Source organism: Penicillium chermesinum, assembly GCF_028974085.1.
Source record: "Penicillium chermesinum strain IBT 19713 chromosome Unknown utg000008l:1.0-1752722.0:1.0-1753981.0, whole genome shotgun sequence".
NCBI lineage: Eukaryota > Fungi > Ascomycota > Eurotiomycetes > Eurotiales > Aspergillaceae > Penicillium > Penicillium chermesinum.
Genome location: NW_026695318.1, coordinates 1,335,097 through 1,362,155, shown reverse-complemented (window position 1 = coordinate 1,362,155; position 27,059 = coordinate 1,335,097). Strand labels below are relative to the sequence as shown.

The following is a 27,059-nucleotide window of genomic DNA, read 5'->3' as shown; positions in this document are numbered from 1 at the left end:
GATTACAAGAAGCCTCAAGGGCGCGTTTGTTTTGATACCCCCGTGATTCGGGGCAAACAGCATAGCAGATTTGGTCAATCCTACGGTGCCTTGCCGATATAAATTTTGCATTATTTCCCACTGTAAGCGAAAACTCTAGTTGCGTTGAATATGCATTCATTCAAGATATTATCATGGCCATCTTATGTCCGCCTTTTTGATGTCTATCTCAGGTTCAGGAGCATCAACTCGGGCGATTCAATAAACTCTCGTACCCGATTACCCATGCGCGCCATAGTAGCCCCATCAATGACCCTGTGATCCGCACTCCAGCTGAAATTGACTAGCTCTCCCTTCGCAACCTGCCCGTCTTCATCAAAGACAGGAACAATCCTGGTTCGGCCCACGCCCAGAATGGCCACTTCTGTGGGGACAATAACTGGTGCCACATATGTCCCACCGATATTACCGATATTTGATACGGTGATGGTGCCTCCGCTCAGGTCAGCCGGTGTCAATTTGCCACTCTTTCCTAGGGCACTAAGGCGGGCGATCTCAGCCGCAATGTCGAAGATTGATCGGCTAGCAACGTCTTTGATGTTCGGCACGACAAGCCCGCTCGGTGTATCCATAGCAATGCCGATATTGTGCTTAGCGCGCATTATTAGCTTGGGCTTATCCGGGGTGCTAGTATCGACGCGGGCGTTGAGAATGGGGAACTCGTCAAGGGCGAGTGAGACGGCTTTCACGACGAAAGGCAAGAATGTAATTTTCTTGGGGTCCCGGGCATCGCTGAGCAGCTTTTTGCGGATGGATGAAATGTCGTTGACTTTGAGTTCGTCGGCATAAAGAAGATGTGGTGTTTGTAGAGACCTGGTCATGGTTTTGAACATGGCGGATTGGATGGGAGTGAGCTTGGCTTCAGTCTCAGCCTGTCGGGTGTCTGGAGTTTTTGATACAACTGAGGTTGTGGAGGAAGGTGATTCGGAGGAAGATTTCCTTGCTTCCACATATTTCAAGACGTCCTCTTTCAGCACACGCCCTTCTTTGCCGGTTCCATTGATACTGAGGATATCGATGTCGTGAGTCTTGAGTAGTCCCCTGACAGCCGGTGTAGCGAGGGATGCATGTTTTGATTTCGGGACTTCTGAAGGAGCTTCTTGGTGTGTGGTCTCTCCTTGCTCGGCTGCATGGATTGCTTCCACAGTTGCAGCCTCGGCAGCAGGCTCAGTTTGCGCCGGCTCTGCTTGGGGCGAAGGAGCGTGATCGTCAGGATATTTGCCGTCCTCAACTTCGATCTCGCAAAGCGCCTACTCAATGTTAGCACTATTTTGGTATGTTTTTTTTTTCCTTTCTTTTCTTCTCGTCTGCGAAGACTTACTTGGCCGGTGGGAACAGTATCGTCAGCTTCGAAATGTAGTTTCTTGATCACTCCCTCATATCGAGATGTAATCTGAGCCCGTCAATTAACTGCGTCACAATAAATGCCATGGCAAGATCTCACATCATCAACTGCTTTATCTGACTGATATTGGCATAATGGCTTCCATTCCTCAATGTGTGCTCCCTCCTCGACGTACCACTGTATAATCTGAACCTCGGTGATACCTAAGGTCCGTTAGCGACAAACACTCTATGCATGCCTCTTCAGACCCAAAGCTCACCTTCTCCGACATCTTTTAGAATCTGCGACTTTGTACCCAGGAGAGACGAAATTGCATGGAACCCTCGGTTTGAGACGGGAGTAATGGGGCTGCGAATGCGGAGAAGACTGGAGGCTCGGTAGGGACGCATCATCCGAGGAACAGTTCCCCCGCTACGCATGAAGCTCATGATGATAGTACAACTCCAGCAAGCAAAGAGAAAGGCTTGAATTGCGAAAGGAGCAAGATAATCCCATCTGCGGGGTGGACTTTATCTTGTCGAAGTGCTTTCAGTTGCGCCGACGGTAACCGATGATAGCCACGTGATGTCCCCCGCATGCCGAGTTATCATTTATCGTCCCCTCCAGGCCCTCCAGAGAGCTCATCTCCGCAGGTTTTTTTAAGAAGATGTGAGATTTTGGAGACAATCTTCAAAGGGTTGGGATTTTAAGAACACGGGACTTGTCGGTGCAGGCTGTTTGTATCTTTTACCCAGGAAACTTTGCGAAATCCAAGTAAAGTTGAATTCTGTTTTAGTACTATCAGATCCTTCTTATTTTCAAGCTCTATCTATGCGTCCTGACCTAGGATGGAAGCCAAGGACTGGCTGTTCTCCTCATACTCGCCCTCGTCATTAGTTGGAATCCTCTGCGATGCAAAGGCGAGGAAGACAGCCTCCCAATGGCCATCGGGGAATTTGAAAAACAGCGCGCCATCCTCGTAAATTCCATTAGAGAAGCTAGGCTTACTACCCTGGTTCATGTGAATGTCATGGATGCCAGATCCATACGAAGAACCCCATATAAAAGCTGTAGCCTTCTGCCTGATTGCGTCTTGTAGAATAGGTTCCAATTTGTCGAGTATGTCATTGTTTGGACCTGAAGCATCGGCAGGAAGTACCTGACCGGACTTGATGTCAACGAGGCCCGGGGTCCGAATATAGTCGAGGCCTTGTAGTCTAGACTGCTGATGGCGCTCATGGTGATGACGGCTAGCGTGGTGACTGTGGTGACCATGGTTGTGACTACCGTAGCTCTCGTAGTTTGTGTCACTCGAACCTGGCGAGGATGCAAGATGAAAGCCAAGTTCAAGCTCGGACAGCTGCTCAGTGATGGGGTTGCTGAAGTTACGGGTCACCCAGAACACCAGACGACTGTCTTTGCCGGTGGACTTGACATTAATAGCGGCCTCGAGTTTCCTGCTCGATGTGCCAGAGGATTCATCCGTGAAATGGAGATAGATGTGCGGAGACTTTGGGTCTTGCTTAGGGGTTTGAGCCTCGTAGCTCGTAGGTGTGCAAGCCCAAACGCCGTAATGAGGAATGGTCATTCTGGAGAAGAAAAAAAGAAGATACGTGGGAAGATAAGACACAAATGAGGCCTAATGTGGACTGCAAAATTCTGCGACCTGGGCCTAGTGGCTATATTTAAGTCATTGGAAACCAGCCATCAGCTCGACGCCATGGCAGGATGTAAATTTGGATCTGGGCCTGCCTGAATACCAAGCGCAGTTAGAGATTCTAGTCCCAAGCGAGAGAGAGCGCTTCAATAAACACGTGCCAAAGTGCTGACGAGGCTGAGGCTGGATGTCGAAGCTTGTCCTGCAGCTAATCTCTTAGCGTGAAGATCCGCACCCACTGTCTAGTTATCACGAAGTTCGATTGGACAGGACCTAACGCCATTGTGTCCATGACCTGTTTTTTTTTTTGAAGCCAAGTGTGTCTCTTGGCTAAAATTATTTCCGGTAAAGCTTACGCGGCAGGCGCAGTCTTCAAATGGCTGATGCTTCCGACCGTCACCCGGCAGGAGGGATTCATTTCAGACGTACCGTTGTCGGTGCGATGTGAACGCAGATTAATACCAACCCATGATAGCCTAATAATTCCAGCATGCGGTCTCTTTACTCCAATGAGTCAGCGCAGCTGAGATAAGGACCCCAGCTCTTGACTTAATCGCTTGTGCAACCTGAAGTTCTTCAAATCGACCTCCACCAGCTAGATTTGTTAAGGATATTCAAACTCTGGAAGGACCCGGTAGAGGACTCACGAATATTTCCCATACCCTTGAAGATCGATGCAAGGAGCTTGCTTTTGCTTCGAGTTGCGGTCAAGCCCTGGGCTATATAGGCCTGCCCTACAAGCTAGTGTCTCGCGAGTTCAAACGTGAATCGCATGCAGATCAGATGACCTACTACAAAGAAAAGGCTCGACTCGACGCTGCATGAACCCCGCAGGCATAAATAGGCCTTCTAGTCCCACTGCAGAAATCGCACAACGGGGCCCAGGACAATAAGTGAAATATTCGATTTCCCACTCAATTTCCCAACCAAAATGGCGAAGTCAAGCAAAACGACCCAGTTGTCAAATCTGCCTGTCTTGACCCGTTTCATAACCGGGCACAACGAGAAAGGGGAGGCTATCGTTCAATCAGAAGGCCCCGGAGCCTGGCGTCCACATGAGAAGAACTCGATGGATTTCAACGTGATGTATACCACATCGCAATTTCCTGCAGATCTGAACAACGATCGTGACATTACCGCGCATGAACACAAGATGGCATCTGGCCAGCTGGGCCTCGTGAGCCCTGGAGGTACAGTCTGCCGAGTGGTAGACTTTGCCCCCAGGTGCTCCTAGCCTGATGCACCGCACGCAGAGTCTGGATTACGGAATTGTTCTCGAGGGCGAGATTGAGATGTTGCTTGACTCTGGAGAAACCCGACTCTTAAAACGGGGGGACATCGCAGTGCAACGCGCCACGATGCACGCGTGGCGTAACCCAAGTCAGACGGAGTGGGCTCGTATGGTCTATGTTTTGCAGGATGCCCAGCCTTTGGTAGTGGGAGACCGTCAACTTCAAGAAAACCTTGGTCAGAGCGAAGATATCAAGCCAAGTAGGCTGTGAGAGTACAGAAGTAGCATGCTGTCAAATCATATCCAATTGGGAGTACCTTTTCTGCTGAAGTACGTAAATTGTAGCAGCTAGTGTTTATTAATTCTGCCATGGAAAAAGGACCGCCATTCGCGAAGTCCACCTATACTTCGAAGTTGTTGTTTAAAACTTGTTTCCTATCACAGCACTTCACTTCTCCAATCATCCGCATCAATGTCAGCCACGCCTCAAAACACTGTTGGACCTGAATACACAGGAGAGTCGGAGCAGAAAAAATTGGCTCTAGAGCCGAAGGCGGTTGCTGACTTTGTGGGCAAGCTCACTGGCAAGGCCAACTTCGAAAGCTGGAATTTTCGCCTTCGCTGGTCCACCAAAAGGGGCGGAAGCGCGGTTTGGAAAATGCTCAACGGTGAAATCCCTTCCCCAATGCCGAATATTCCGCAAACTGTGCCTTCTCGAGACGTCATCCGCAATTTTATCGCGAGCCATGGCAATGTGAACCCTACAGCCGTCACCAACGAAGCCATAAACCGCCATATCCACGAGCGCTATACCGTGCCTAACTTCAAGATTCAAAAATGGAAAGAACTCGACTCGCTGGCCATGTGTGTACTGCTATCCATCCTTTCTCCAGCTGTTGAAGCACAAATCATGAACGCCCAATGTGCTTCCGACGCGTATCGTTTCATCTGTGCTCAATATGGACCACCTTCGATGACCGCAGTCCTTCAATGCTGGTTCAACTGGACGGACTATGTCTTTACCCCGAACCAGTCCCCACTGGACTTTGTGACAGTCTGGAAGCAGAACCGAGATGCTCTTGTGCGCGCTACCACCGACAGTGCGCCATCCCAATATTGTCAATTTGCGCAATTCGTCAAGGCAGTGAACAATCACCCTACTATGCGTCAATGGACCTCGAACATTCCCTGCAATCCCAAAAACCCGAAATTGCTGGATGACACCATCTTGAGTTTCCTGTCCTCCGCCGACTCGATAATCCGTCAAGTGAATCAGGCTCAAACACGCGGTTTCCAGCCCGCTTAATAAGGATGCGGCATACTTTACCCATCAACGCGGATGTCTTCAGAAATCTTTCTTTACGTCAAGTCGAAGTTTTAGTAAATTGCAACAGCCATCGGAGTTTCCAGAGATGAAAGTCGTTATGTCTGAATGAATTCGGGGAGGCGCAAGATCTTGGAAGGAAGCAAATTCGTTGCGGGAAGAGTTACATGAGGGAAAGCCATAATGTGTTCGGGTGCTAGATTTCAATCAAATGTACGGTGGTGCTACAACAAGCAGATTTTGAGGAAAACCTTTTGCTTCTTTCGTTCCTACACCATGTACTAGTAGCTCTATCTGAGGTCCATAGATCGAGCAAATTCGATTTACCATAATGGCCGACTAGCACTGCCGAAACAGGCGACACTGATCTACCCTCAGCTCCAAAGGAGAGTCAAGAAAGTCCACTTCGACTTGGGCTCTTCGGGTGGATCAGGGTCATTCTCTGCAATTTCCACGTAGCGAGCAACAGGCGACTCATCTAACGACACAATCTTGGTACGGTACCAGATCTTGTAGCCAAAGTAAAGCGCGGCGAAAATCCCAATATCCAGATAAGCGGAAATAAATGTCTCAGTAGACCAGCTGCGTAAAGTGTCAGCGCAAATGAGATATTGGAGGCCAAAAAGGGAAAACATACTGGCCATGAATGAAAGTAGTATAGCCGTTCGTGAGGAGAATAATCAGCAGCGCTATCAAGGTCATCCACGCCCCGAAAGGCTGGAATGGAGCCTTCCACGGTAGCCTGCGACGGGAGATACCCTGCCTCTTTAGAGCGTAGTAGAATCGTAGATAGGTTGTGCAAATGACGAGCCAGCTCATAATCTGCGCACATGCTACCAAGTCCTGTAGCCACGTGAACACGGTGGATGCAGACGAGTTCACTGACATGTATCCGAGAAACATCCACACGCCAATGGCCAGGACGCCCATGTAAGGAACGCCCCAGCGGCTTGTGCGGGCGAGAAACTTTGGGGCGAGCCCATCGCGAGCTAGACCATAAAGAATACGGGAGCCGCTAAGTAGAGCTGTCTGTCGTTAGTACTTCTTCAGTAGAAGGTCCAACTCTGGGCTTACTTGAGTTACCCGAGCTCCATGCACTGCTTAACACCACGGCGTTGATAATATGGGGAACCACGTCAATGCCAGCCCGTGTCGCGGCGATCAGGAAAGGCGACTGAGATGCTGTCCCTGAAGTTCTGAGAAGCTTGGGGTCATTTGAGGGAACAAGGAGAGTTATCATAAAAATCGAAATAACTTGAATCATTAGAAAGGTACCGAGGCCAAGATCTAGATGGGACATACCATAGAATAGCAGAATCCGAACGAAGACTCTTTTAGCAGCCTTGGGAATATTTCGACGAGGAGCATAAGTTTCTGCAGCGGCCATAGAGATCGTCTCGACAGATGAATAGGCATAGGCTGCATTTGCAAACACGGTCCAGAATCCCATGAAGCGGCCCAAAGCCCCGGGAACGCCAAGGTACTGCACGAATGGGCCTGGGTCGCGCCAGTATTTGAATCCGATCGGCTTATGGTCAGGGCCACCACCAGCTGTGATAACAAGACCCTGCAACAGAAAAAGTCAGCTTACATTCCGATTTTGTAACGAGTATAGACGTGCCATGATGTTCATCCCAACTATCAAGCAGACTTTCAAGATCGCTAGCGTGAATTCGATCTCTCCATATATCCGAACGAGAAAGAGATTGCTGACGAACAGAACAACACTGAATACAGTTACCCAGATAGCGTTGTTAATCGTAACCCAAAACTGCACAATCACCGCTGCTGCAGAGATCTCAGCTGGAATCGAGATCAAATATTGATATGTCACGTTCCATCCCTGCGCGAAGGAGAGCGCAGGGTCCACAAAATAAGCAGCAGGTCGAATGACACCCCCACTCAAAGGCACAAGCGCACTAAGCTCTCCAATAGAAAGCGTGACGCCCGAGATGAGGAAACCCATAAAAAGGTAACCCATACTGAGCTAATCAGCGCTATTCTGGTGGGCCGAGATATAATCGTATTGCACTCACAATATCCCTGCTGGCCCCGCATTCGCCAATGCTCGACCTGACCCTAGAAAAAGCCCTGTTCCGATTGTTCCTGCCAACGCAATCATTTGAATGTGGCGTTGCTGTAAACCCTTTCTGTCCCCGTTTTTGAGTCACTCTGACAGACTATGGAAACTTGGATGCGACATACCTAAGATCTTTTACTTCGGCCAGCTCAGGAGCCCCTGCTCCATCGGGGTCCTTGAGATTACTCCCTGTTTCGGGGTCATGGTAGACAATTGCTTGACTGTAAGAAGGTGGGGGATGAGAGATGTTATCTGTTTCTAGAGTACCGCCCATCGTGGCCGTTAATATTCCAGATGTCGAAAGAAAAAGGACCGCAAGAGGGGAGGGACGCTCAGCCCACCACCCAATTGTGCAGTGGCCGTCTTTTAATTCTCATTCTCTGGCCCGGGTAAGCAGAAACAAAGATAACAGCCAACTCAAGATAAGATAGTTTCAACGCTGAGTGGGGCGACTTGCAACATTGTCCCTTGATAGCTTTCTTGCGTGGGATGCTCGGAGAGCATGCCGAAAACGGTCGCTGGCCATCGGGAAACACGTCCAAGCGCTTGGTGATCTTTCTCAAAAGGGCTCTGCCGAGCTTTTGCCAGTTGATAGTGAAAGTAGAAATCTGCTGACGTTGGGGATAGTAGAATGTGCCCCCACAAATATCAGTCTAAGTTGCGGGGAAAGGGGTCTCAACCCCACATTTGAAGTGTACGATGTTTCCATTACCTGAGAATATCCATAAGTTGATCAAGCACCAATAGAGATGCTAATTGCAGTTTTGTAAGAGTCTAATATTCTGAGTGGGTGTGGAACAGCATATGTCATGTTGCTGACTATTAATACTATGCATGTTAGTGCTACAGATCTAGAAACCCTTGACTCCAAGAGGTAGAATTCTTATACCTATGGTTTTAAGGACGAATGTTTTGAGCCATCTTCTTGTAGGACGTGATTCCACGGATAGCATTGGCTCTGTGCTTGCTGCTCTCCTCTCGCATGCGGTCGAGGATCTCGAGCAAAACCCACCCTTCGAACCCCTTATAAGCAACCCAAGCGTGAGGAACGCTGTGGTCGGTATATATGCACTGAAATGCGACCCAAATGGAAAGGAGCGCGGATTTTTTGACCGAGTGAATCCGAAAGCCTCGCCTTCCATGTAGCGAGGTCTTCTTTGAAGAAGGGTTGGTCGAACTTCTCGCCATTGGAGAATGCCGTGAAGAAGATTTTCTCGACCAGATAATTCTCAGCGAAGCTCCCGAGGTCTTCAAAGAGGCCTCCAACTCCCTGTCTGCGCCCGGAAATTGGCCGGACGGAGAGAATACATTGGCCCACAGAAGTTGTCGAGACAGACACTGAAGTTAGGACGATGGTCTTCGTCCACGAGCCTCATATGCGATTGACACGACTGGTTCCGCGGGTTTCCAATGTCCGTAAATTGTCGAAGCTCGGAGACAATCAACTTCACCGATAGCATTGGGGCTATAAGGCGAGAGAATCTGCATGTAGGGGGCTTGCAGCAGTCTCGTAACCTCCATCAATCAGGTTGCTTTCGCAAGTCTGTCACCTAAGGCAGACGGATCACCTTCAGGTAGTACAAACGGCGAGAGATCCAAACTTCAGTTCTTCGAGCTCCATGCTAGACTGCAGTCCGTTCTTCTGAGAGTAGGTGTCCACGTGGTCATGCAACACCCCTAGTCCATGGAACCCAGCTTTGGCTGCGGCATGGACCTTGAAATACAGGGTATGGGATCGATGTTGGCCGGAAGCAATTCCTAAATCGTTGGAGGCCAATTCCAAGCGTTGAAATATGAAACCAAGAATTCCAGGACAGTCCCAGAAAGTCTCCTCAACCAACCTCAGTACTTGTTCGCTACTTCGGGTTTTACTTTCCGGCCCCGCCTTGTGCCTGGCCCATCACCAGAACTGGTATAGCATTGATGAACGCCTCTTGGGTTCTTTCTATAGAGACATATATATTTGTGAGACTTGATTAATGAACAGTGCTTGAGCCTGGACACAAGAACTTCCATTTTCTTGCTTGTTGGGACCAAGTCGCTCACTACTAGTATACTGTACCCGGAGAGAAAAGCGGCAAGTGGACCTGAACGAACAGATAACTGGAGCGCCTCATGAAGCCCAATAGGTGGAACTTTCATTGAACATACCAATTCTGGTTATCGTAGCACTGTCTTGGTCAATTGCATTTGAACCTGGCCGAGGTGGTAGCTTCGAGGCCATTACGTTACTGGATGGGAGCAGGCGCCTTGGAAAGGAGCGTCTCCACAGCAGCTTCCAGAACCCGATCTCTCAAGGTCATCCATTTCACAGCAATGAGTTTTCATTTCTCCGTGTGGTGCAATGAAGGAGCTGGGAAAGGCTGGAAGCGTCAGTGATCTGTTCGAGGCAGCCTGCTTGGCAGCGGGGCCCAGCTTCAGCGAGATCGTCCGTAGGTCGGAGGGGTAACTCATGTTCAGCTCAGCCTCAGCTCCCTAGTCCCTCCCAATTCATTGTCCTCCGAGCTTCCTAGCGATCATACGTGCCAAACATCCAACATGGTAGCTGAACACATTACCATCCGCAACAACACCAGCACTCCAATCACCTTGAAGCGCATTGAGCGCTTCAAACCCGCACAGCAAAAGCGCGATGATATTAGCACTCTGGCCACGAACTTCACTCGGCTTATGACAAACCACACCCGTGTCGAGACGCCTATCGAAGCCCTAAGTGCTGACAGCCAGCCATTCGACGAGATCAAAGACATCGATGTTCGCATTGAGCCCTTCAGCACCAAAAAGACCGAGCGCCGCGCCTTTAAGGACAATGATAACGAGCGCATGCGTATCACCTTCGAGATCGGAGGCGAGCAGCACCAGATCCAAACCCCAGTCCCGACGACCGAGTCAGCCACAATGAAGGCCCTGACCGAGCACCCCAAATTCCGCTTCACGGGGATCTATAATAGGGCCGAGTCTTTCTTGACCATCTTCTCGTCCTCCAACCTGCACGCCTGGATGCACGAGCTACGCGATGACACCCTGCTCTCTTCGCTCTCAATCCCTGGGACCCACAACTCGCCCACATGCCATGTGGCCCCGCCCTCGGTGCGCTGTCAAGCCGTCAGCCCCCGCGAGCAACTGAAGAACGGCGTGCGCTTCTTCGATATCCGTGTGCAGCCCCAGTACCCCAATGATGCCAGCAGAGACGAATTGATCCTCGTCCACAGCGTCTTCCCGATCTCGCTCACCGGCAATAAGTACTTCCGCGACCTGATAAAGGAGGTTAACGAGTTCCTCGATGCGAACCCATCGGAGACCCTGATCATTTCGCTGAAGCGCGAAGGCGCCGGCGACGCCAAGGACGAGCAACTAGCCCGGATCCTGAAAGATCACTACGCGAAGGACGGCGGGCGCTGGTGGGTACGCCCCAAGATCCCTACCTTGGGTGAAGCACGCGGCAAGATCATCCTACTGCGCCGATTCAATCTGCCAGAGGACCTGCAGAAAGAGCACGGCGGGTTCGGCTGGGGGCTCGATGGATCTTCGTGGGCGGATAACACGCCGAATGCGACTTGTTCCAGCGGTCATCTGTGTATCCAGGACTTTTACGAGGTGCAAGAGACTACTAATATCGAGAAGAAGATCCAGTATGTCAAGGAGCAGATTGATCGGGCTGCAAAGGCGCAGTATCCGTTTGGGGTGTTGGAGAATGGAGTTGAGGCGAAGAAGTATCCCTTCTTCATCAACTTCTTGAGCGCGAGTAACTTCTGGAGGACTGATACTTGGCCTGAGAAGATTGCGGCGAAATTGAACCCTGCGGCAACGGATTATATTTGCCGGCGCCATAGGGATGGCGATGGGGATTGTGGAACGGGTATCCTGGTCACGGACTGGGTTGGTCTGGACGGCAATTGGGATCTTGCCCGAGCTATCGTGGGAATGAATGGCAAGTTGCGCATGCGAGAGAATTGAATAAATACTGAACAGGGGATGTTGAAATTTCGGTGAGTTTGGTAGACTGGGAGGAGCTTTTGTGATTGAGGGTATTTTTATTTTCTCTTTTAAGATTTCTTGTGGCTTCCGAATAGGTGAAGCATTTCAGAAGTAAATATGAGAATGGTTTTCCATGAAATTGATTGTCCACAGTATACACGTAGACACCCATCCTGGACGAAAAAAGCGCAAAATGCATAGGTTGATGAGAAACCTGCTAGTATGACAGATATTATACAAGAAATGGAAATGACGATGCCAATCTAAGAGGATTCGCTCTTCTCGCCTACGGGTTTCTGCTCTTCCTCCAAAACGCTGCGCCGACTCTCCATCGTGAAGTACAGGCTCTTGCCAGCACCCTCCAGAGTAGTAGTAACGCTGGAGCCCATGCTCTGCAAGGCAGTGACGAGCTGGGAGCGGAGACCATCCATACCACCCTCGATACTTCCAACCCACTTGGTCTCGTTAATGTCGAAGACCTTGCCATCAACGCGAGCAGCCAGGAGATTGAGCTTCTGCAAGCCGACCTGGACGACATGGTCGTGGTAATCTGGGTTGGCTCTCCGCGTAGGAGCAGGGAAACCAGACTCTTTGGGCGTGAGGATTGACAACGCGGCCTTCATGTGTTCGGGGAGACGGTTGGGATGGAGAGAACGGCAATTGGGCCGACCAGGATGTGGGAGAGCTCGTGTCGGCCTTTCAGGTGTTTCACTGCCGCGTGGGCGGCGCGAGACAAGTCGTGAGTGAGGGAAGGATCATCCTTGGCGCCTGAAACAGCCGGGAGCTCGGCAGAGGTCTGTGTAACAGGGTCGACGGCGCTTGGTGGGTTTCCTGAGGCTAGAGAGGCGTCGTTGGGCCGGAAGTACTCGACAATGCGCACGGCAACCTCGAAAATACTGGTTTGCACGGTCTGCAGCTTGATATATGGGGCCAACGCAGGCGCTGTACGTCCTTCGCTAGCAATTTTCTCATCTACCTTCTGCAGGGCTTTGTTTAATTCGCGTCGAATGGATGCCCATTCCATGGATTTCAGGTTGTTGTGCTGGAACAGAACAACTAAGGGGGAAGTGCGGAGAATTGAGGTATATTGTCGCAAAAGCTGAGATCGGCGGTATTCGGGGTTGCGATGCGACGGAGGCTGACTGGGAGGAAATCTTGAAATTGGAGCAGTTGAGCGTGTCATTTGTTCAATTGGTGCTGCTGGTGTAACGGCCGGGGCAGCGGCCGCGGACGCGAAACGAACGAAATGAAGCTCATATGAGCAGCGCAGGGCTTGCCGCCGCAGCGATGGAACTGATACCCGCGGAGGCATTGTGTACCCAAGGAGGATTGTGTGTGGAAGAGAAACGATTACTTTGCCCGGAGTGGATAAAGACCCGCGGAAGACGAGGCTTCCCGAGAGATATTTTTTGGCTCCCAAACAGGAATAGCGTGCTACTAGCGGTCTGGTATTCTGCCAGCACTAATAGCTTTGCGGTAGGAGGGGTTCTTTTTTCGAAGATTGACTCATATGCTAGCAACACAAGACCTTGCGTGTCGCCATAATCCCAATTGAGTCCGTTGGTTACTTCCATCGGCTTGGAATCCACTCAAGATTTTAAAAATGGCATTCCCAGAGGAGAAACCCCCCGTGGTTTCTATCTCTCCCCTTCTCAAACGCCTGGCGTACCCCTCCACCAGCGACATCCGCGTCAGCGCCGAGGACATTGCTTCTGCGTTCGCATTGATTTTTGAGAACCGATTATCAGACATTCAGACTGCTGCTCTTCTTACTCTACTCCACTCTACTGAAAAAGACAAGCAGGCAGATGTCATTGCTCTGTGTTCTCATCGTATGCGTGAAGCTGCCTGTCAAATTCACAAACCTTCACTGAAGCAAGTCGTGAAGTCGCGGGGGAGGCCGGAGGGCGATTACAAAGGGGGTTTGGTACGTACCTCCCAATTGAAAATATAAGGGAAACATGAAGACTTATTCAGAGATCTCATCTCACAGTGTGATATTGTTGGTACTGGAGGTGACTCACATTCCACTTTCAATGTCTCGACTACCGCGTCAATTATCGCATCCCCGCTCTTGATGACCGCGAAGCACGGAAACCGGGCACAGACATCTTTTTCTGGCTCTGCCGACGTTCTCAAGGCAATTCAACCTGTCCCACCCAATATCGACGCTGTGAACGCGGAGAACATTGCCCGAGTCTACGCCGAAACGAACTACGCCTTCCTCTTTGCCCCCAACTTCCACCCTGGCATGATGTATGCGAACCCAGTACGCCGGGCTCTGGGTCTCCGAACCATTTTCAACCTCATGGGCCCCCCTAGCAAACCCCGTTGAGTGGGCGATTGAGGCTCGGGTCGTTGGAGTAGCTTATCAGAGTCTGGGACCAGTCTTCGCTGATGCTCTTGTACACGCCGGTGCCAAGAAAGCCCTGGTTGTATGCGGAGAAGAAGATATGGACGAGATTAGTTGTGCAGGACCAACCAATTGCTGGAAAATCTCCGAATATCCCAATCCGGACTATGTCCCCGATCCTGACTCCAAGTCTAATGGATATGAGAACAATCCAGACAGCGATGACGATGACTCTTGCTGCGAAGACACCATTCCTCCGTTCAAAACGAAGATCGAGACTTTTCAGCTTCAGCCCTCAGACTTTGGCCTACAGCGGCATCCTCTGAGTGATGTCTACGGGCGTAAGATGCCCCGTGATAATGCTATGAAGCTGATGAGCATCCTCCGCAACGAGCTCCCCCCCTGACGACCCCATCTTGGAGTTCGTTCTCATGAATGTTGCTGCTCTCCTTGTCACTTCTGGCATCTGTGAAGCCGAGACCAGCCAGATGGGCCCCGGGGACGATGGAAATGTCATCAAAGAGCGAGGCCCTGGTGGTGGGCGGTGGAAGGAAGGCCTGCGCCGCGCTCGCTGGGCCATTGAAAGTGGCCAAGCTCTTTCACAGTTGCAAAGCTTCATTGAAGTCAGCAACAGACTCTGATACAGCCCGCATAGGCCGTCTGATTTTCGGTTTCATTTCCAGTATGCTCCTCTTCTTTTCTTTACCCCTCCCGGGTGAGCAGACGCCGATATCTAGGCTACTGCAGACATCTTGGATGAGGGGACTTTCGGCTGGGACGATTCTCTTTTGCATTTCTGCCCCTGTAAATATTTGCGTTGATCTAAATGTGGGATTTTGTGAAGTGATATGTTGCAGAGTGAAGGAGTTATGAGCAAGAAAATAGTCATGATGTTCTTTTACCAGGATGATCATAGAAAGACTACCCCAATTTGATAAAAAGCGTTTTCTTCTCTCTGGACTCTCAAGTATCGCAATCCTTTGGTATTCAGGTATGTTGAAGCAAAAAAATAAAAGAAAATCCTAGTGCGCCAGCCCATGCAACATTTCTCGATGTGAAAGCAAGGGAGATCGCAAGTACTCCGCTTCCTTCATTTTCCCTCCGGATCCTTAAAAAAAAGAAGGTCCAGTATTTCATGTGTAGCGTTCCAAATCAGCGAGCTTCAAATTGCACCATACTATTATGAGGAAATGAACGTATTAGCCTCGGATCAAATGGCACGCCAAAGCTCGAAGAGCCACGCAGAGCTTACCGCTTGGTGCGCTCCTTGTAGAGCACACGGTGTCCGCAGTCCTTGCAGCGAATCTGGTCACCGCGCTTCAGAGGCACACGCGCCGAGCACTCGCCGCACAGGTAGACCACAGAGGGAGTGTCGGTGGCCATCGCGTTAGTGTAGCCGGCATCGTTGCCGAAGGCGTTCTGGGTACCCATCGAGGGAACTTGGTAGGCTTCGCGAGACATGATAGCGGTTGGGATGATGGAGCGGCCTGCGAGGAAGAGTATCGAGTAGACGAGCGAGAGTTTGCAGCGGAAGAATCCAGAAGCTCGAGATGACTGCCGGGTTTTTTTTGCCGGCGATGCTCCAATTGGGTGGTTAGTAAGCAGAGCCCCACACGCTGATCTATAGTTAAATATTGGAAATACGCCAACAATGAATTTCCAGCTACACCGACCTGGTACCTGAGGCATTAGGCATTATTTGGCAACTCATTCTTTGAAGACCCTGGGAACTTAATTTAAGCGCAGACCTCAAAATCCCTCAAAGAGTTTGGCTCCCATCCGCAGACGTGCAGCTAATCTTGCGCAGTCGGTGGGCAAATCTAAAGCCCACCCTCTTATTCCTTCGTCCTCGGTTGTCTCCAAAGAATGGTCTTTTCCCCGGCAACATGCAGTTCCAGATCTCAATGCGAAATATGTTGCGCCATGAATAGTAGTATATAATGAACTTATCATAACTATGTTACACCCAGAAGCGCAATCATCTGAGCGATGGAAAGGCCATAGAAACACGGGGCATCAGTGAAATCAAGAATCAGTCACATCAGCAGGGCTCTAGTAAGTGTCATGTTCCATCCGTCATCTTACTAGATGTACGTTTACTGCTTTTTCATTCTTTTGAAAAGCTGCAAAGCTGCCGACAAGTTACGAAACTCGTGCGCCCAGCAGTACTGGTGAAAGATGGCGAAACTCGTAGTCAACTGGAATTTTAGACATGCTACGACTTTCAGGTGATTATTATTTTTGCCTTTTTCACTACTAGTGCTAACTTTTCGTTGGGGATTACTGGCATTCTCGATACAGTTTACCTTCCGACCGACCAAGTCGACCAATTCGGAGTCGGACACTAGATGTTGCCATCCATGGCAAGATTACGCCATGAGTAGCGTGCGGATTCTTCCCGTAGTGGGCCAGCGGGGAAATAATGAATGAGATCAGTTACTCTCCTTGTGGCTATCCAAAGATCACAGCGGATATTTTTCTTCCCTGCTCGGGAAAAGCATGACCCAAAAGACATAAAAGGTAGTTACGTACCGCAGCTGACTACGCCCGCAAGATAGTTAAATCCGTCACCGGCTATATTCGAACTCTGATGCTAGATAGAGGATATCAGATCAATCAGAGCTTACTTGGAATTCACAGTTATAGGATAATATCAACAACAGAGCATGCGGCTTTGCCTGCGATACAGGAAAGCTACCTTGCAGCCGTCGAAGCTTGCTTGAGGCATTATCCGGCTTATCGCTAAACGAGGAGTATGACCGGTTTGGAAATTGGCGCATAAACCCCCCCTCCCCCTAAAATCTCATCTGGCTTGGTCTCCCAGTATGTGATCTTGGGTAGCAGTCTTGATCCTGGTTGAAACTTGGATAGCAATACGCTGGTTTCTTCCCGGTAAGAACAGTTTTGGATGTCACGAGAGACTGCAAATTTGAAGTAGGTTCCAATAAGGGTGATCGGGTCTTCATATGACATTAAACAGGGCGATGTCCCTTTTATGCGATCATGAGGTCCATTTAGATGTCCCAGAATTCCGAACTCCTGTAGTGGACCCTACCGAGCCCGTCGAAGCGCCCGGTATGATTCAGTTGACAGCGTCGGTTCTGATGAGAAACAGTCTAGCCAGCAAAGGGTTGATGCGGGCGTCAGATTAAACCCACTATTTTGGTCAATGATCCAGTCGGCATAAATAACAGGTCGAGACCTCGAGCACTTGCGGAATTATAGAGAGTATGACGCGATTCGCACCAGCTCGGCCCTTTTCTCTTACTGACAGCCACATTTTTTCTCTGAATACCCTGGTATGTAGGGAGGACCACCTCAATTCTCCTCAGTATTCTCTTGATAAAGTTCAATAAGTTTTTTGTTTATTTCGGTGATATAACAAGAGAAATTCTGTTCTATATACTTTACAGTTTCCGGTAGCCATCGTCGATGGAAATTAGCCCGATAAGCATACTCTCGGAAGTACCTCCACAATGAGGTGACGTGATTCTCCATATCAATTCGATCATACTCTATACGATCTCAGATAAAAGATCAAGCTATCCGGTCCTCACAGCTTCAAAACTATCCGTACTCGCGAACATGGCAGAGGATACAGAAAACTCCTCCCCGCAGGGGCAGTTGGTGAAGCCGATCAAGACATGGAAGGGATACATCTGGGACACCTTCGAAATGCCAGAAGACCAAAGATGGCTTCTTTTCAAGCTTGATGCATTTGTTTTAACCTTTGCATCTGTAAGTTCACGCGATGTCCGGCAAAGAGTCTCCTAACAATTCGCAGATTGGTTATTTCCTCAAGAACTTGGATTTACAAAATGTCACAAACGCCTACCTTAGTGGCATGGAGGAGGACTTGAAAATGTACGGAAATCAACTGGTGACCAGCACCTCGGTCTTCACGGTTGGATATGTCATTGGCCAGATTCCGGCCAATTTGTTGTTGACTCGGGTCTCCCCACGGTGGGTTATCCCCACTGTAAGTTTGCCCTCCCAGAGGTTTTCTATTTCAACTGGACAAAGCCTGACAAACGATAGCTCGAGGTGGGCTGGGGTATTTCTACCATGTGCATGTCCAGTGTCAAGAGCTACCAAGCTCTCTATGGTCTTCGCTTTCTCGTGGGCTTCTTTGAGTACGTGGAATCGTATCTATCTACGACATTGACATGAAGAAATACTGACCGGTCATTCATTAGATCTGGATTCTACCCCGGAATTCATTACCTCCTTGGATCTTGGTACACCCCGCAAGAGATAGGCAAAAGAGCCATGATCTTCTGGCTCGCTGGATCTATCGGGCAGCTGTTTAGTGGTTTCCTGCAAGCGGCAGCCTACACGAACCTCGATGGTGTGAGCGGTCGCGCAGGTTGGCGATGGCTCTTCATCATCGATGGCATCATTACTCTCCCACTTGCGGTGGCTGGGTTTTTTTTTCTTCCCGAATTTACCACAGGGTGGTGTTAAGACTTGGTGGACTACTGAAGAAGAGCATAGGCTATCAGTCAATCGCATGAAGGCGATAGGTCGCGCAGGCAAGGAGCCGTGGTCTGTGGCAAAAGCCAAGAGGATTTTCTCCAGCTGGCATACATACGTGCTACGTACGTATCATCCGAACACGATCTATCTGAGCTGTCGAGCTGACATTCACTTACAGCATTACTTTATGTCGTTTGGAATAACGGCTATCCTCAACCGGGCATGGGTTATTGGCTGAAAAGTTTCAATAAGACTCCCGCTCCTGTGCCAGGGGTTTCTTTCAGCGTTGCTGATATCAACAACTGTGAGTATGGCCGATCGCTTGGAAAGTCCGTCTCACTAACACTTCTAGTACCAACTCTCACGAATGGTCTCTTCATCATTGTTGCCTTTATATGGGGATGGCTTTCTGATGGACCTTTTAAGGGATCACGCTGGCCCTTCATTTACTTAGGAGCTGTGATGACCGTAAGCTCGCCGGTTTCATGCTACTTGAGAATGCACTGACCGTGATTCTAGCTTATTTTTGTCGTTTTGCTGCGACAGATGCCCTTATACAGCAACATACCTGGCCGGAAGGCTGTTTACTGGTTGAGTGCAACAGGAGTACGTGAAATGGCTTCGACCGAGCACAATCCAAAGACCAGCGAGGCAGAATTGCTAATTTCTCTTGCTAGAATGGCGCCGGTCCTCTCATCCTAAGTTGGATCAATGAGATATGCTCCGATGATACAGAAAAGCGTGCCTTGCTGGTTGCCATGGCTAATGACCTTGCATATGTCGTGCAGGCAGTGGTAAGTGCCGTTTATTTTGATTCAGAGTTGATTAGATTGCTAAAACCAAGACAGGCTCCAAACTTTGTCTGGAAGACCACTGATTTCCCGGCTGCAAAGAAAGGGTATCTTTGGGCCGCCATCTTACAAGTCCTGACAAGTAAGCTGAGTGCTTCGTTTCTGTCTTCCCCACTTTACTAACACAAATTGTAGTCTTGGTCACTATTATCATCCAGGTTGGACTTCGATGGGACAGAAAGAAGGCTGCTCAAGCCACTGAAGTTCTGTCGGTAGATCCTATTTCTGATCCTTCGGAGACAGAAGAGGAATCGGTCGAGCACGGCAAGACCGCTTCGACAAATGTCAAACAGCTCAGTATGAGTGAAGGTTGATGAGACGCTAGAATATGATTATCGCAGCTTAATGGAAATCTGTCCTCACGGAAAGGCAACCTAACGTAGACCCGCCCTCGAGGTATACAAGAGCTTACTGGTATCGCTGCCTTGGGAGCAGAACCAAGTGCGACTGTGAATCATACTACTAGGATGGAGAGTCAATAAGCCCCCGCAGAGTAATGCCATCGAGGATTATGCGACGGTGGCTGAGGCTGGGGTTATACTAGTGCCTGCATCGTATTTCGTATAACTACGGCTTGCTTCACCCTGAGACCTGAAAATGTGGCGTTTACGTTCGATTTAGCAATGAGTACTACATACCCCACACGGTAGAAAGCAAACCCCCCCCCAAAGCGAATAAGCGAATGAGAGCAACAAAGGCAGGCCCTTGATCCGAGTGCAGTGGACCTCGGTCTCGACCAGCCCATCTAACTGCCAGCACTACGGATCACGGGCGGCCAACTTCTGCGCAGTCTTGACTTCGTCCGCAAAGCGTAGCACTTCATCCTTGTCGAGTGGAAGCTGAGGTACACAGCCCTGGTCACGAATAATGCGATTCCATAGTTTCATCTCATTAGAAGCAACCAATGAGAAGACTTTGCCTTTTTCCAAATCCACCCTTTCCGATGTCTGATCCTTATATGTCAGTCGATCCGGAGGAATATCGTAATAGATCATGAAATTGACTGGCGGAATTTTGAGCTCATTGGCGACAGCGTGAGTTGTGATGAGGAGAGCCGGTTTCTTCGAGTGGAATGCTTTCACAAATGCGAGGTGCGTTCTTTGGGGAAGCGAGTTATCGATCGGAGTGGGAGAAAAGCCCAGGTTTTGTAGTAGAAGATTGAGACGCTGCGTATCTTCTATCATCCGCACCAAGATAATACCCGTCTCGTCACCATAACAATTCAATAAATGAAAAAGATAATAATCTTTTAGGTGGGCTGAGACGGATAGAAAGCGCTGGTCGTGGCATATGTAGGCGTGGCCGCGGGGCGAGCCGGGGTCGTCGTTGATTCTGTAAGACGCGCCTGTCACTGTCGCTACCCCATTCTCGTCATCAGGTATGTCCTCCCATTTTGACAATACTGTCGATTCCGTCTCGTCAGAATAGTCAGAATAGCTTTCATCCATTTACAAGGTGTGAGCCAGTAAAGTGGTGTCAAATGGCCTTTTACTTTGGAAAGTGAGGCAAGCAGAAGGAGGCTCGGGAAGTGTTGAAAACAGTTGCTGTCGATTATCGTTCTTTTTCTTTTCCCCCTGCCTGGCCGTGACAATCATGATGAAGCAAAGATGGAATGGGGGTTTCGCTGAGATGACATGGCGATCAGGTCATTGACGTTCATGGTTCCAGGGTTTCCCGACTCCTGGATCGAGGCCCGATATTCTATTGATGTTCTCAGGCTAGAGGCCAGTAATGCTTCCGAGGTTTCAGTGCCAGTCTGTGGTGCAACCTGACATCAGCGGCATTGATAAGACCCCGGGAATCAACCAAGCCTCGACATAATGAGCGTTCGTCGACCAATTGTCGCGATCTTGGCACACGTATAGCCTCGCGAAGTTCGTTGAGGGATCGGTGAAGTCTTTGAAGTCGACCAGGTTCCCTAAAGTCCACATGCTCTCCGACCCGTGCAGCAGTACATGGTGTGGGAGCCTGAATTTGGTCACCGTCTAGTGTTAGCAGGGACTGCGCCACCCAGTCACACAGCTATGCCAACATGTGCAGTGGCGCGCCTTAAGCTAACTCGTGCTCCATATCTGCGCCGGTTTAGAGTACTGTGAACGCGACCTACGGCGCGTCTGCCTACTCTCCCCTCCCCGTTTCCATGCTCCGTACACTTTCGCAAGACTTGGAAGGGATCGAACTTCTTGAAAGACGAGCTTACACAGCGAAAATTCTTTAGCATGGGGTTGACCCGGGGGTTGACCCGGGGGCTGACCCGGGGGCTGACCCGGGGGCCTTAGCAAGACATGAGTGAATATTGAGGGGGCAGACCGGGTCGACACCAATTCCAATCACATTTACGCGTACCAACGCGGGCTGTTACGCTGCTACCTATTTCTCGCTAGTGTTCGACTCCCTGCTGAATTCGAGCCACTTGGTTGGCTACCAAAATGTGATTCTTTGTTCGCATATGGCCCCAATTTGAAGGGCTGTGGCAGGGGCCGCAGGGCTGTGCCGTCACAGACTTGGCTTGGACACAAGCTTCTGGTGGGGCAAGCCAGCCATAGATCGACGTCTTAGCGCATGGGTCTCCTTTGGCGCCTACTGGTTTGGCGCTTTGGGTTTTCGACCCCTTGAAAATTACGGGGGCAAAGGATTGGGGTTAAAATAGCCTGCCCATTCTCTTCTTGGGGTCCGCTGTTGATTCTGTTCGATCTCTCACAAGCCGTAGTCTCTTTTGGTGTGCGCGAGTGCTTTTTGCGCTGGCATATACTCGGAAACATGGGTTTTCTAAGCTCCCGTGCGTACAACAGCGGCGCATCATGCAGTCAAGTCATTTTAAAGACTGAGAGTAATGAGCCTTTCGTCGGAAACCTGAGTTTCCATCACTTCAACATCATTCTGTCGGGGTCGTGTACCGCTGTCACCTGTGTGTTGATGTATGGTCTGATGGCTATGCACGCACTCAGATTCAGTAACCCGAACGAGCAGTCGAAGTAGGAGATCTACGCTTCCAAGAGACTCTGGTCAGGTCCGCTAACAACGTGCAGGATTATGCGAATTGCTCACATGCTGCCGGCATACTCAATTCTCTCCTTCATCGCTATTGTTTGGCCCGGCACTTATGTCTACATGACCGGATGGGTCGAAGTCTTCCAAGCAATTGCTCTCTACGCCTATCTCATGCTTTGCGTCGACTTCCTGGCGCCACGCGACCAAGACAAGATCGACTTTTTCACATCGCTCAAGGTGCCCAAGAGCTTCAAGAAGGGGAAATACAGAGAGGGGCTGTCTTGGTTCAAGGTGACTATTTCCCCTCAAGCCATGATTCAATCCATGCAATGTCTAACTTTTCGACCAGCTTACCTACTACAGTGTGGTCCAGTACCCGCTAGTGGTCTTTATTTGCGCTATTGCTGCCTGTGTGACGCAGTCGTTGAATGTCTATTGCCTTGACTCGAATTCTCCCAAGTATGGGCACATTTGGGTAAGTCCGACAAATACAGTCCCAAGCATCTGCATGAGCTGACCTCACCAATAGATTGAAGTGTTCCAAAACCTCTCCGTGTCGTTCGCTATTAATGCGATCTTCCGCTTCTACACAAACACCAAGGCATACTGCAAAGAGGCGAAGCCTTTGTTGAAACTATTAGCCTTCAAGCTTATGGTCGGCCTGATCTTTATCGAGCAGGTAAGGTGCATCTCGGACGGCCGGTATAAACGAATAGGTTGTCTAACCCTAAACTCCAGATCGCCTTCATGGTTCTCGAAGCAACGAAGGTTCTTTACCCCACCAAGACCATCAGTTATGCCGATATCAAGATCGGGCTACCCAACCTGATCATTTGCTTGCAGATGGTCCCATTCTCCATCCTCATGCATTTTGCCTACGACACGAAACCGTACAAAATCCACGAACACCCCGACCTCAAGCTGGAGCGTCCCGACTCCAACGAAGGCTTTCCCGTCGAGCAGGCCCGCAAACGCTACCAGCACGGATCCTACCAGGGGGGGCCCTTTGGGAATCAATGCCTGGATCATGTTCTGCAATCCATTCGAATTTATCAGTGACGGATACGCTGTAACGCGCATGCTCCGCGACGTGAGGATCCGAAAGCAGACCTACGAAGATTCCACCGAGATTCCCATGGAACAGACTGCATACACCGGCGCGGGTGACAATCCCTCTACCCAAGACGCCCACCCTGCCGCGGCTACGAGCGACCAAGCATCGCCCTTGGCCGAGTATCCGCCTGTCACCACTTACCCGTCTCACAACGCGCCAGCCGCACAGCCGTATGACCACACTGTAGGCTATAGTCAGCCCCATGGCAGTTATGGCTACAGTCAGGGCAATGCCTATGATCAGCCCAATCCGGGTTATGGCTACGAACAACCCAGCCAAGGGTATACTTATGATGCCCCCCACCAAACACAACGCTACGATCAGCCCCACCAAGGATACCATGATCAACGGCAATTCTAAGCTCACTTATTGATACCCTTTGGATTCTTGCCTGCTTTTTCAGCGCGTTATGACGGACATTGCCTGGAGGAACATATCAAGCGTTATAAATATAGTTACATGTGGTCCCTTATGAATGACTTTTGCATATTCTCTTCCGCTTTTTTCAACGGAGGGCAGTTTAAATGCCATATGGAATGGGGTCGTCAACAAATAAGATGAAAACAAAAAAAAAAAACAAAGCTATTAGAGATTCTTGATCTGGGAGGGTAAAACGCCGCATTTGTTTCGTGAATATCACTCCGAAACTTGGGAGACAGGGGCTCGTAATCGCGTGCTGGGGCGGCCCCAAAGCGCGAAACACCCTTGCACGTCGTGATTCGTATTTGAGGGCCCAATAGTCACAGCCACAGCCTGGCGATCCTTTCTAATCACGGTATGCAGTTCGACTTAACCCCTATCTGTAAACCTTTAACGGTGAAATCTGATTACTGTGGTGTCATTTGTATTTGGCCATCACTTCCTGAAATAGTGCGCTTTGGTGGTGTTCTCGTCGGGCAGCTTTCATCACATATACAATCGCCGGTCTGGTTACCCCTGCACCCCGACTCGGGATCCATGCGGATGCCCAACTTGAACTTGAAAGCGTCAGATATACGTATTCTCGATCGGAGGAGGTCTAGGCCTCCTGGTAATCGACACCACTCGTTAGGTCTTGAATCACTGAGTTTGGAAATTTAGCAATTGGCGAAACCCCCCCCCATCGACGGAAAAGCCAATGGAATTTCATCCTTCAAGTTCTACATTGGACAAACTGGGGAAGTCAACGCTTGGATTAAGGATCAGAAATGTAGTTGTCATTGATCTAAGAACAAAGATAGAAGAGCCCCTGCAATGAAACCCCTCCAAAAATGGTATATACCCCTGAAATATGCAACCGAAGACTTCAAAAATGCTGCCGCCATGCAATGATAATTCAAAATGCAGTAAGGAAAAAGAAAAATCACCATCCACCACCGATCTTCCCAGCGAGTTCCACCACCCGCGTCGTATCAACATCCGCACTAGGATCTTTCCCCACATCGCTTTCGACCTTGCGATACGTGGTGTACACCAACTTAGCCAGAGGGATACCCGTAAACTGAGACCAGTTGCGCAGACCGTCCTGGATACGAGCTTCTTTGTTCTCCACAGAGGGAAGCTTGAGCGAAGCCTCAGACTCAGGCTCCGAATCAGATTCCATCGAAAAGTACGCCTCATCCACCCGCGCAAGCCACGCCCTCTGTTCATGAGGAGACGGCTTCGAGGATTCAGACGGGACGGTCAAATCTGCTGGCAGCGACGAGCTAGCGATAACCCTCGCGTCTTCGATCCGGATCTGGCCTCCACCGTTGGTGCAGCCGCCTGGGCATGCCATGACCTCCACGTACGCGTAATCGGATCCCGTGCCGCCCGATGCTGCATTACGAGATGCGACTGGCCGTCTGCTGACCGCGGGCTTTGCGCCGGGCATGCGGGAAGTTCGAGCGGGCTTCAGCTTCCGGACTAGGTTCTGGATGTTCCGGAAACCGTAGTATCGGGCTGCCTTGAGGATCTGCTGGCCTTCCTTGGACATGAGGATGTACTCAACGACATCGGAATTGCGGCCTCTGTTGGTGATGATCTCGCTTCCGGGGTTTCGGGCTTGAAAGGTCATGAGCACGTGGTGGAGGTATCCGCCGGATGTTCCTGTTGCGAGAGACTGTTCGGCCGGGGATTGCTTGAAAGAGATGAAGGAGTCGAGAGTTTGATGTGGGAACGAAGGATTATAGGTTGAATCTAGTGGCTGAAGGGGTAACTGGGGGAGTGAAAGGCCTCTTGAGTCTGCGAGGAGAGAGAAGTTCGCGGCTCGTGATCACACAGTCCACGTCGCGCACAGTTTGAATTTTTTCTGTGCCGTTGGAGACATCTCGCTCTCGCCAAGCGATATCTGTCAGCTCCTCGCGGCTTGCCTCGAGCTTCTTGTCAAAACATGGCATGACGGCCAAGTGCCAGATCTGTGAAGGTGGGATCCCAAGCGATTTGCTCAAGACAGTCTTCAAAAATGTCCCCGATAAAGCCTGAGGGGACTTAAGGCGAGAAAGATGCGGCAGGACAAACGGATGAGTCTTCTCTGCATAGCATATCCATCCAGGGCATGCGGATGATAGAATTGGCCGCTTGGGTATCTCATTCGGACCGCCGCTGCTCGTAGTGGCACCATCTGAAGCAAGAGATTCGGAAACTTCATCGGCAGTGAGAACTAAGACAGCCTCGCGCATGACATTGGTATCAACGACCCAAGTAAAGCCATTTCGATGCTGGCCACCGCTGCGCAACCCATTCGGCCCGCGCAAGAACTGATCAATCATGTACCCTGCATGTTTCTCCGATATTCCGTATGTAGCGGCCAGGCTTGCCCTCACTTGCGGGCTTACACTGGCCACAAAGACCTTCCCGCCGGGTACTTCGTTTGGATCTCTTAGAACTGTACCCTGCGCCGAGTTTATTAATGGGATCTCCGGAGATGCGTCGAGGGTGTTCAAGACTTCGGTATGCGACTGGAGGGAAATTAAGACCGCTTCTGCTGATGTGACACATCCAGAACAGGCAAGACAGTCGGTCAAAGATATTTGCGCAGGAGGTAGGTTTTCGGGCTCGACTTTGTCCTCAGTTGTTACTTCGTATGGGTTCTAAAGAATATATGAGCGAAAGTTACAAGCAATGATACCAGAGCTCCATACCTCATTTTTGGTGCTCTTTTGCGGAAGGCTTTCCACGGGCTTGATGCATGCCACGCCTGGAGAAATGAAATCGTTCAGGTCGTCCGCAGACAAAATGGCGCTCATGGTGGCGGGGTGTCGAGTTCGAACACAGGAGCCCCGCACAGGAGATAGAGAGCTGCGCTTTGAGGGAACTGCAGTTGTACAATGGTAGAGCAAAGTTCGAAGATGTTCGATCTGGATCAAAAGTCTGAAGAAGAATAGAAAGCGGAACTTAGTGAAGATAAATTATCTCGAAAAAGTAACCAACGAGCGCGGCGGGTTTGTCATCGGTGGCGATATCGGCCTGCGATAAGCGTTGACCGCTTCGAAAGCGGCCAGTCAGATGGCGGCGACGAACCCTTGCTCTCTATAGATTGGATGGGCTTTGGCTTTTTGACTTTGCAAGATTTCAAACTTCTTGTTACTTTTTTTTACTTTTCTTTTTGTTTTTAGATATTCAGAATATTTCTTTAAATCAATACAGGCAATCTTCTTTCAAGCTTTCAAGTGGTACATGAC

At 50.0% G+C, this 27,059-nt stretch overlaps 15 protein-coding genes across 15 annotated transcripts; 7 read left to right on the top strand and 8 right to left on the bottom strand.

The window, feature by feature from the left end:
- Positions 1-203: 203 nt before the first annotated feature.
- Positions 204-1,812, bottom strand: N7468_010317 (uncharacterized protein; the record flags this gene model as incomplete). Its single annotated transcript, XM_058479612.1, has 4 exons — positions 204-1,289; positions 1,361-1,432; positions 1,484-1,587; positions 1,644-1,812. The coding sequence occupies 4 exons, from the start codon at positions 1,810-1,812 to the stop codon at positions 204-206; spliced, it is 1,431 nt and encodes a 476-aa protein (XP_058326180.1).
- A 380-nt stretch (positions 1,813-2,192) lies between these two features.
- N7468_010316 (uncharacterized protein) lies at positions 2,193-2,951 on the bottom strand (the record flags this gene model as incomplete). Its single annotated transcript, XM_058479611.1, has 1 exon — positions 2,193-2,951. The coding sequence occupies one exon, from the start codon at positions 2,949-2,951 to the stop codon at positions 2,193-2,195; it is 759 nt and encodes a 252-aa protein (XP_058326179.1).
- Positions 2,952-3,951: 1,000 nt separating this feature from the next.
- On the top strand, positions 3,952-4,522 carry N7468_010315 (cupin domain-containing protein; the record flags this gene model as incomplete). Its single annotated transcript, XM_058479610.1, has 2 exons — positions 3,952-4,210; positions 4,245-4,522. 2 exons carry the CDS (start codon positions 3,952-3,954, stop codon positions 4,520-4,522), a joined length of 537 nt encoding a protein of 178 aa, XP_058326178.1.
- Positions 4,523-4,723: 201 nt separating this feature from the next.
- Positions 4,724-5,557, top strand: N7468_010314 (uncharacterized protein; the record flags this gene model as incomplete). Its single annotated transcript, XM_058479609.1, has 1 exon — positions 4,724-5,557. One exon carries the CDS (start codon positions 4,724-4,726, stop codon positions 5,555-5,557), a length of 834 nt encoding a protein of 277 aa, XP_058326177.1.
- A 392-nt stretch (positions 5,558-5,949) lies between these two features.
- Positions 5,950-7,929, bottom strand: N7468_010313 (amino acid permease; the record flags this gene model as incomplete). The annotated part of the gene is made up of 7 exons (XM_058479608.1): positions 5,950-6,157; positions 6,213-6,600; positions 6,650-6,829; positions 6,878-7,142; positions 7,227-7,557; positions 7,612-7,725; positions 7,781-7,929. 7 exons carry the CDS (start codon positions 7,927-7,929, stop codon positions 5,950-5,952), a joined length of 1,635 nt encoding a protein of 544 aa, XP_058326176.1.
- A 1,949-nt stretch (positions 7,930-9,878) lies between these two features.
- N7468_010312 (uncharacterized protein) lies at positions 9,879-10,109 on the bottom strand (the record flags this gene model as incomplete). Its single annotated transcript, XM_058479607.1, has 1 exon — positions 9,879-10,109. One exon carries the CDS (start codon positions 10,107-10,109, stop codon positions 9,879-9,881), a length of 231 nt encoding a protein of 76 aa, XP_058326175.1.
- Positions 10,110-10,193: 84 nt separating this feature from the next.
- Positions 10,194-11,612, top strand: N7468_010311 (phosphatidylinositol-specific phospholipase C; the record flags this gene model as incomplete). The annotated part of the gene is made up of 1 exon (XM_058479606.1): positions 10,194-11,612. The coding sequence occupies one exon, from the start codon at positions 10,194-10,196 to the stop codon at positions 11,610-11,612; it is 1,419 nt and encodes a 472-aa protein (XP_058326174.1).
- A 284-nt stretch (positions 11,613-11,896) lies between these two features.
- Positions 11,897-12,945, bottom strand: N7468_010310 (mitochondrial 54S ribosomal protein uL10m; the record flags this gene model as incomplete). Its single annotated transcript, XM_058479605.1, has 2 exons — positions 11,897-12,250; positions 12,271-12,945. The coding sequence occupies 2 exons, from the start codon at positions 12,943-12,945 to the stop codon at positions 11,897-11,899; spliced, it is 1,029 nt and encodes a 342-aa protein (XP_058326173.1).
- A 291-nt stretch (positions 12,946-13,236) lies between these two features.
- N7468_010309 (anthranilate phosphoribosyltransferase) lies at positions 13,237-14,627 on the top strand (the record flags this gene model as incomplete). Its single annotated transcript, XM_058479604.1, has 4 exons — positions 13,237-13,560; positions 13,627-13,963; positions 14,022-14,327; positions 14,365-14,627. 4 exons carry the CDS (start codon positions 13,237-13,239, stop codon positions 14,625-14,627), a joined length of 1,230 nt encoding a protein of 409 aa, XP_058326172.1.
- Positions 14,628-15,138: 511 nt separating this feature from the next.
- Positions 15,139-15,447, bottom strand: N7468_010308 (Rpo12/RPC10 RNA polymerase subunit family protein; the record flags this gene model as incomplete). The annotated part of the gene is made up of 2 exons (XM_058479603.1): positions 15,139-15,163; positions 15,239-15,447. The coding sequence occupies 2 exons, from the start codon at positions 15,445-15,447 to the stop codon at positions 15,139-15,141; spliced, it is 234 nt and encodes a 77-aa protein (XP_058326171.1).
- A 2,124-nt stretch (positions 15,448-17,571) lies between these two features.
- On the top strand, positions 17,572-19,627 carry N7468_010307 (uncharacterized protein; the record flags this gene model as incomplete). Its single annotated transcript, XM_058479602.1, has 11 exons — positions 17,572-17,724; positions 17,771-17,965; positions 18,025-18,119; positions 18,183-18,402; positions 18,440-18,584; positions 18,641-18,766; positions 18,815-18,930; positions 18,982-19,068; positions 19,140-19,256; positions 19,311-19,395; positions 19,449-19,627. 11 exons carry the CDS (start codon positions 17,572-17,574, stop codon positions 19,625-19,627), a joined length of 1,518 nt encoding a protein of 505 aa, XP_058326170.1.
- Positions 19,628-20,071: 444 nt separating this feature from the next.
- Positions 20,072-20,761, bottom strand: N7468_010306 (ATP-dependent rRNA helicase RRP3; the record flags this gene model as incomplete). Its single annotated transcript, XM_058479601.1, has 1 exon — positions 20,072-20,761. The coding sequence occupies one exon, from the start codon at positions 20,759-20,761 to the stop codon at positions 20,072-20,074; it is 690 nt and encodes a 229-aa protein (XP_058326169.1).
- A 1,312-nt stretch (positions 20,762-22,073) lies between these two features.
- N7468_010305 (OSTA/TMEM184 family protein) lies at positions 22,074-23,363 on the top strand (the record flags this gene model as incomplete). Its single annotated transcript, XM_058479600.1, has 5 exons — positions 22,074-22,288; positions 22,343-22,595; positions 22,654-22,779; positions 22,834-22,983; positions 23,043-23,363. 5 exons carry the CDS (start codon positions 22,074-22,076, stop codon positions 23,361-23,363), a joined length of 1,065 nt encoding a protein of 354 aa, XP_058326168.1.
- On the top strand, positions 23,332-23,778 carry N7468_010304 (uncharacterized protein; the record flags this gene model as incomplete). The annotated part of the gene is made up of 1 exon (XM_058479599.1): positions 23,332-23,778. One exon carries the CDS (start codon positions 23,332-23,334, stop codon positions 23,776-23,778), a length of 447 nt encoding a protein of 148 aa, XP_058326167.1.
- A 982-nt stretch (positions 23,779-24,760) lies between these two features.
- Positions 24,761-26,624, bottom strand: nar1 (iron-sulfur cluster assembly protein NAR1; the record flags this gene model as incomplete). The annotated part of the gene is made up of 3 exons (XM_058479598.1): positions 24,761-25,594; positions 25,656-26,468; positions 26,520-26,624. 3 exons carry the CDS (start codon positions 26,622-26,624, stop codon positions 24,761-24,763), a joined length of 1,752 nt encoding a protein of 583 aa, XP_058326166.1.
- Between the last annotated feature and the right edge of the window lie 435 nt (positions 26,625-27,059).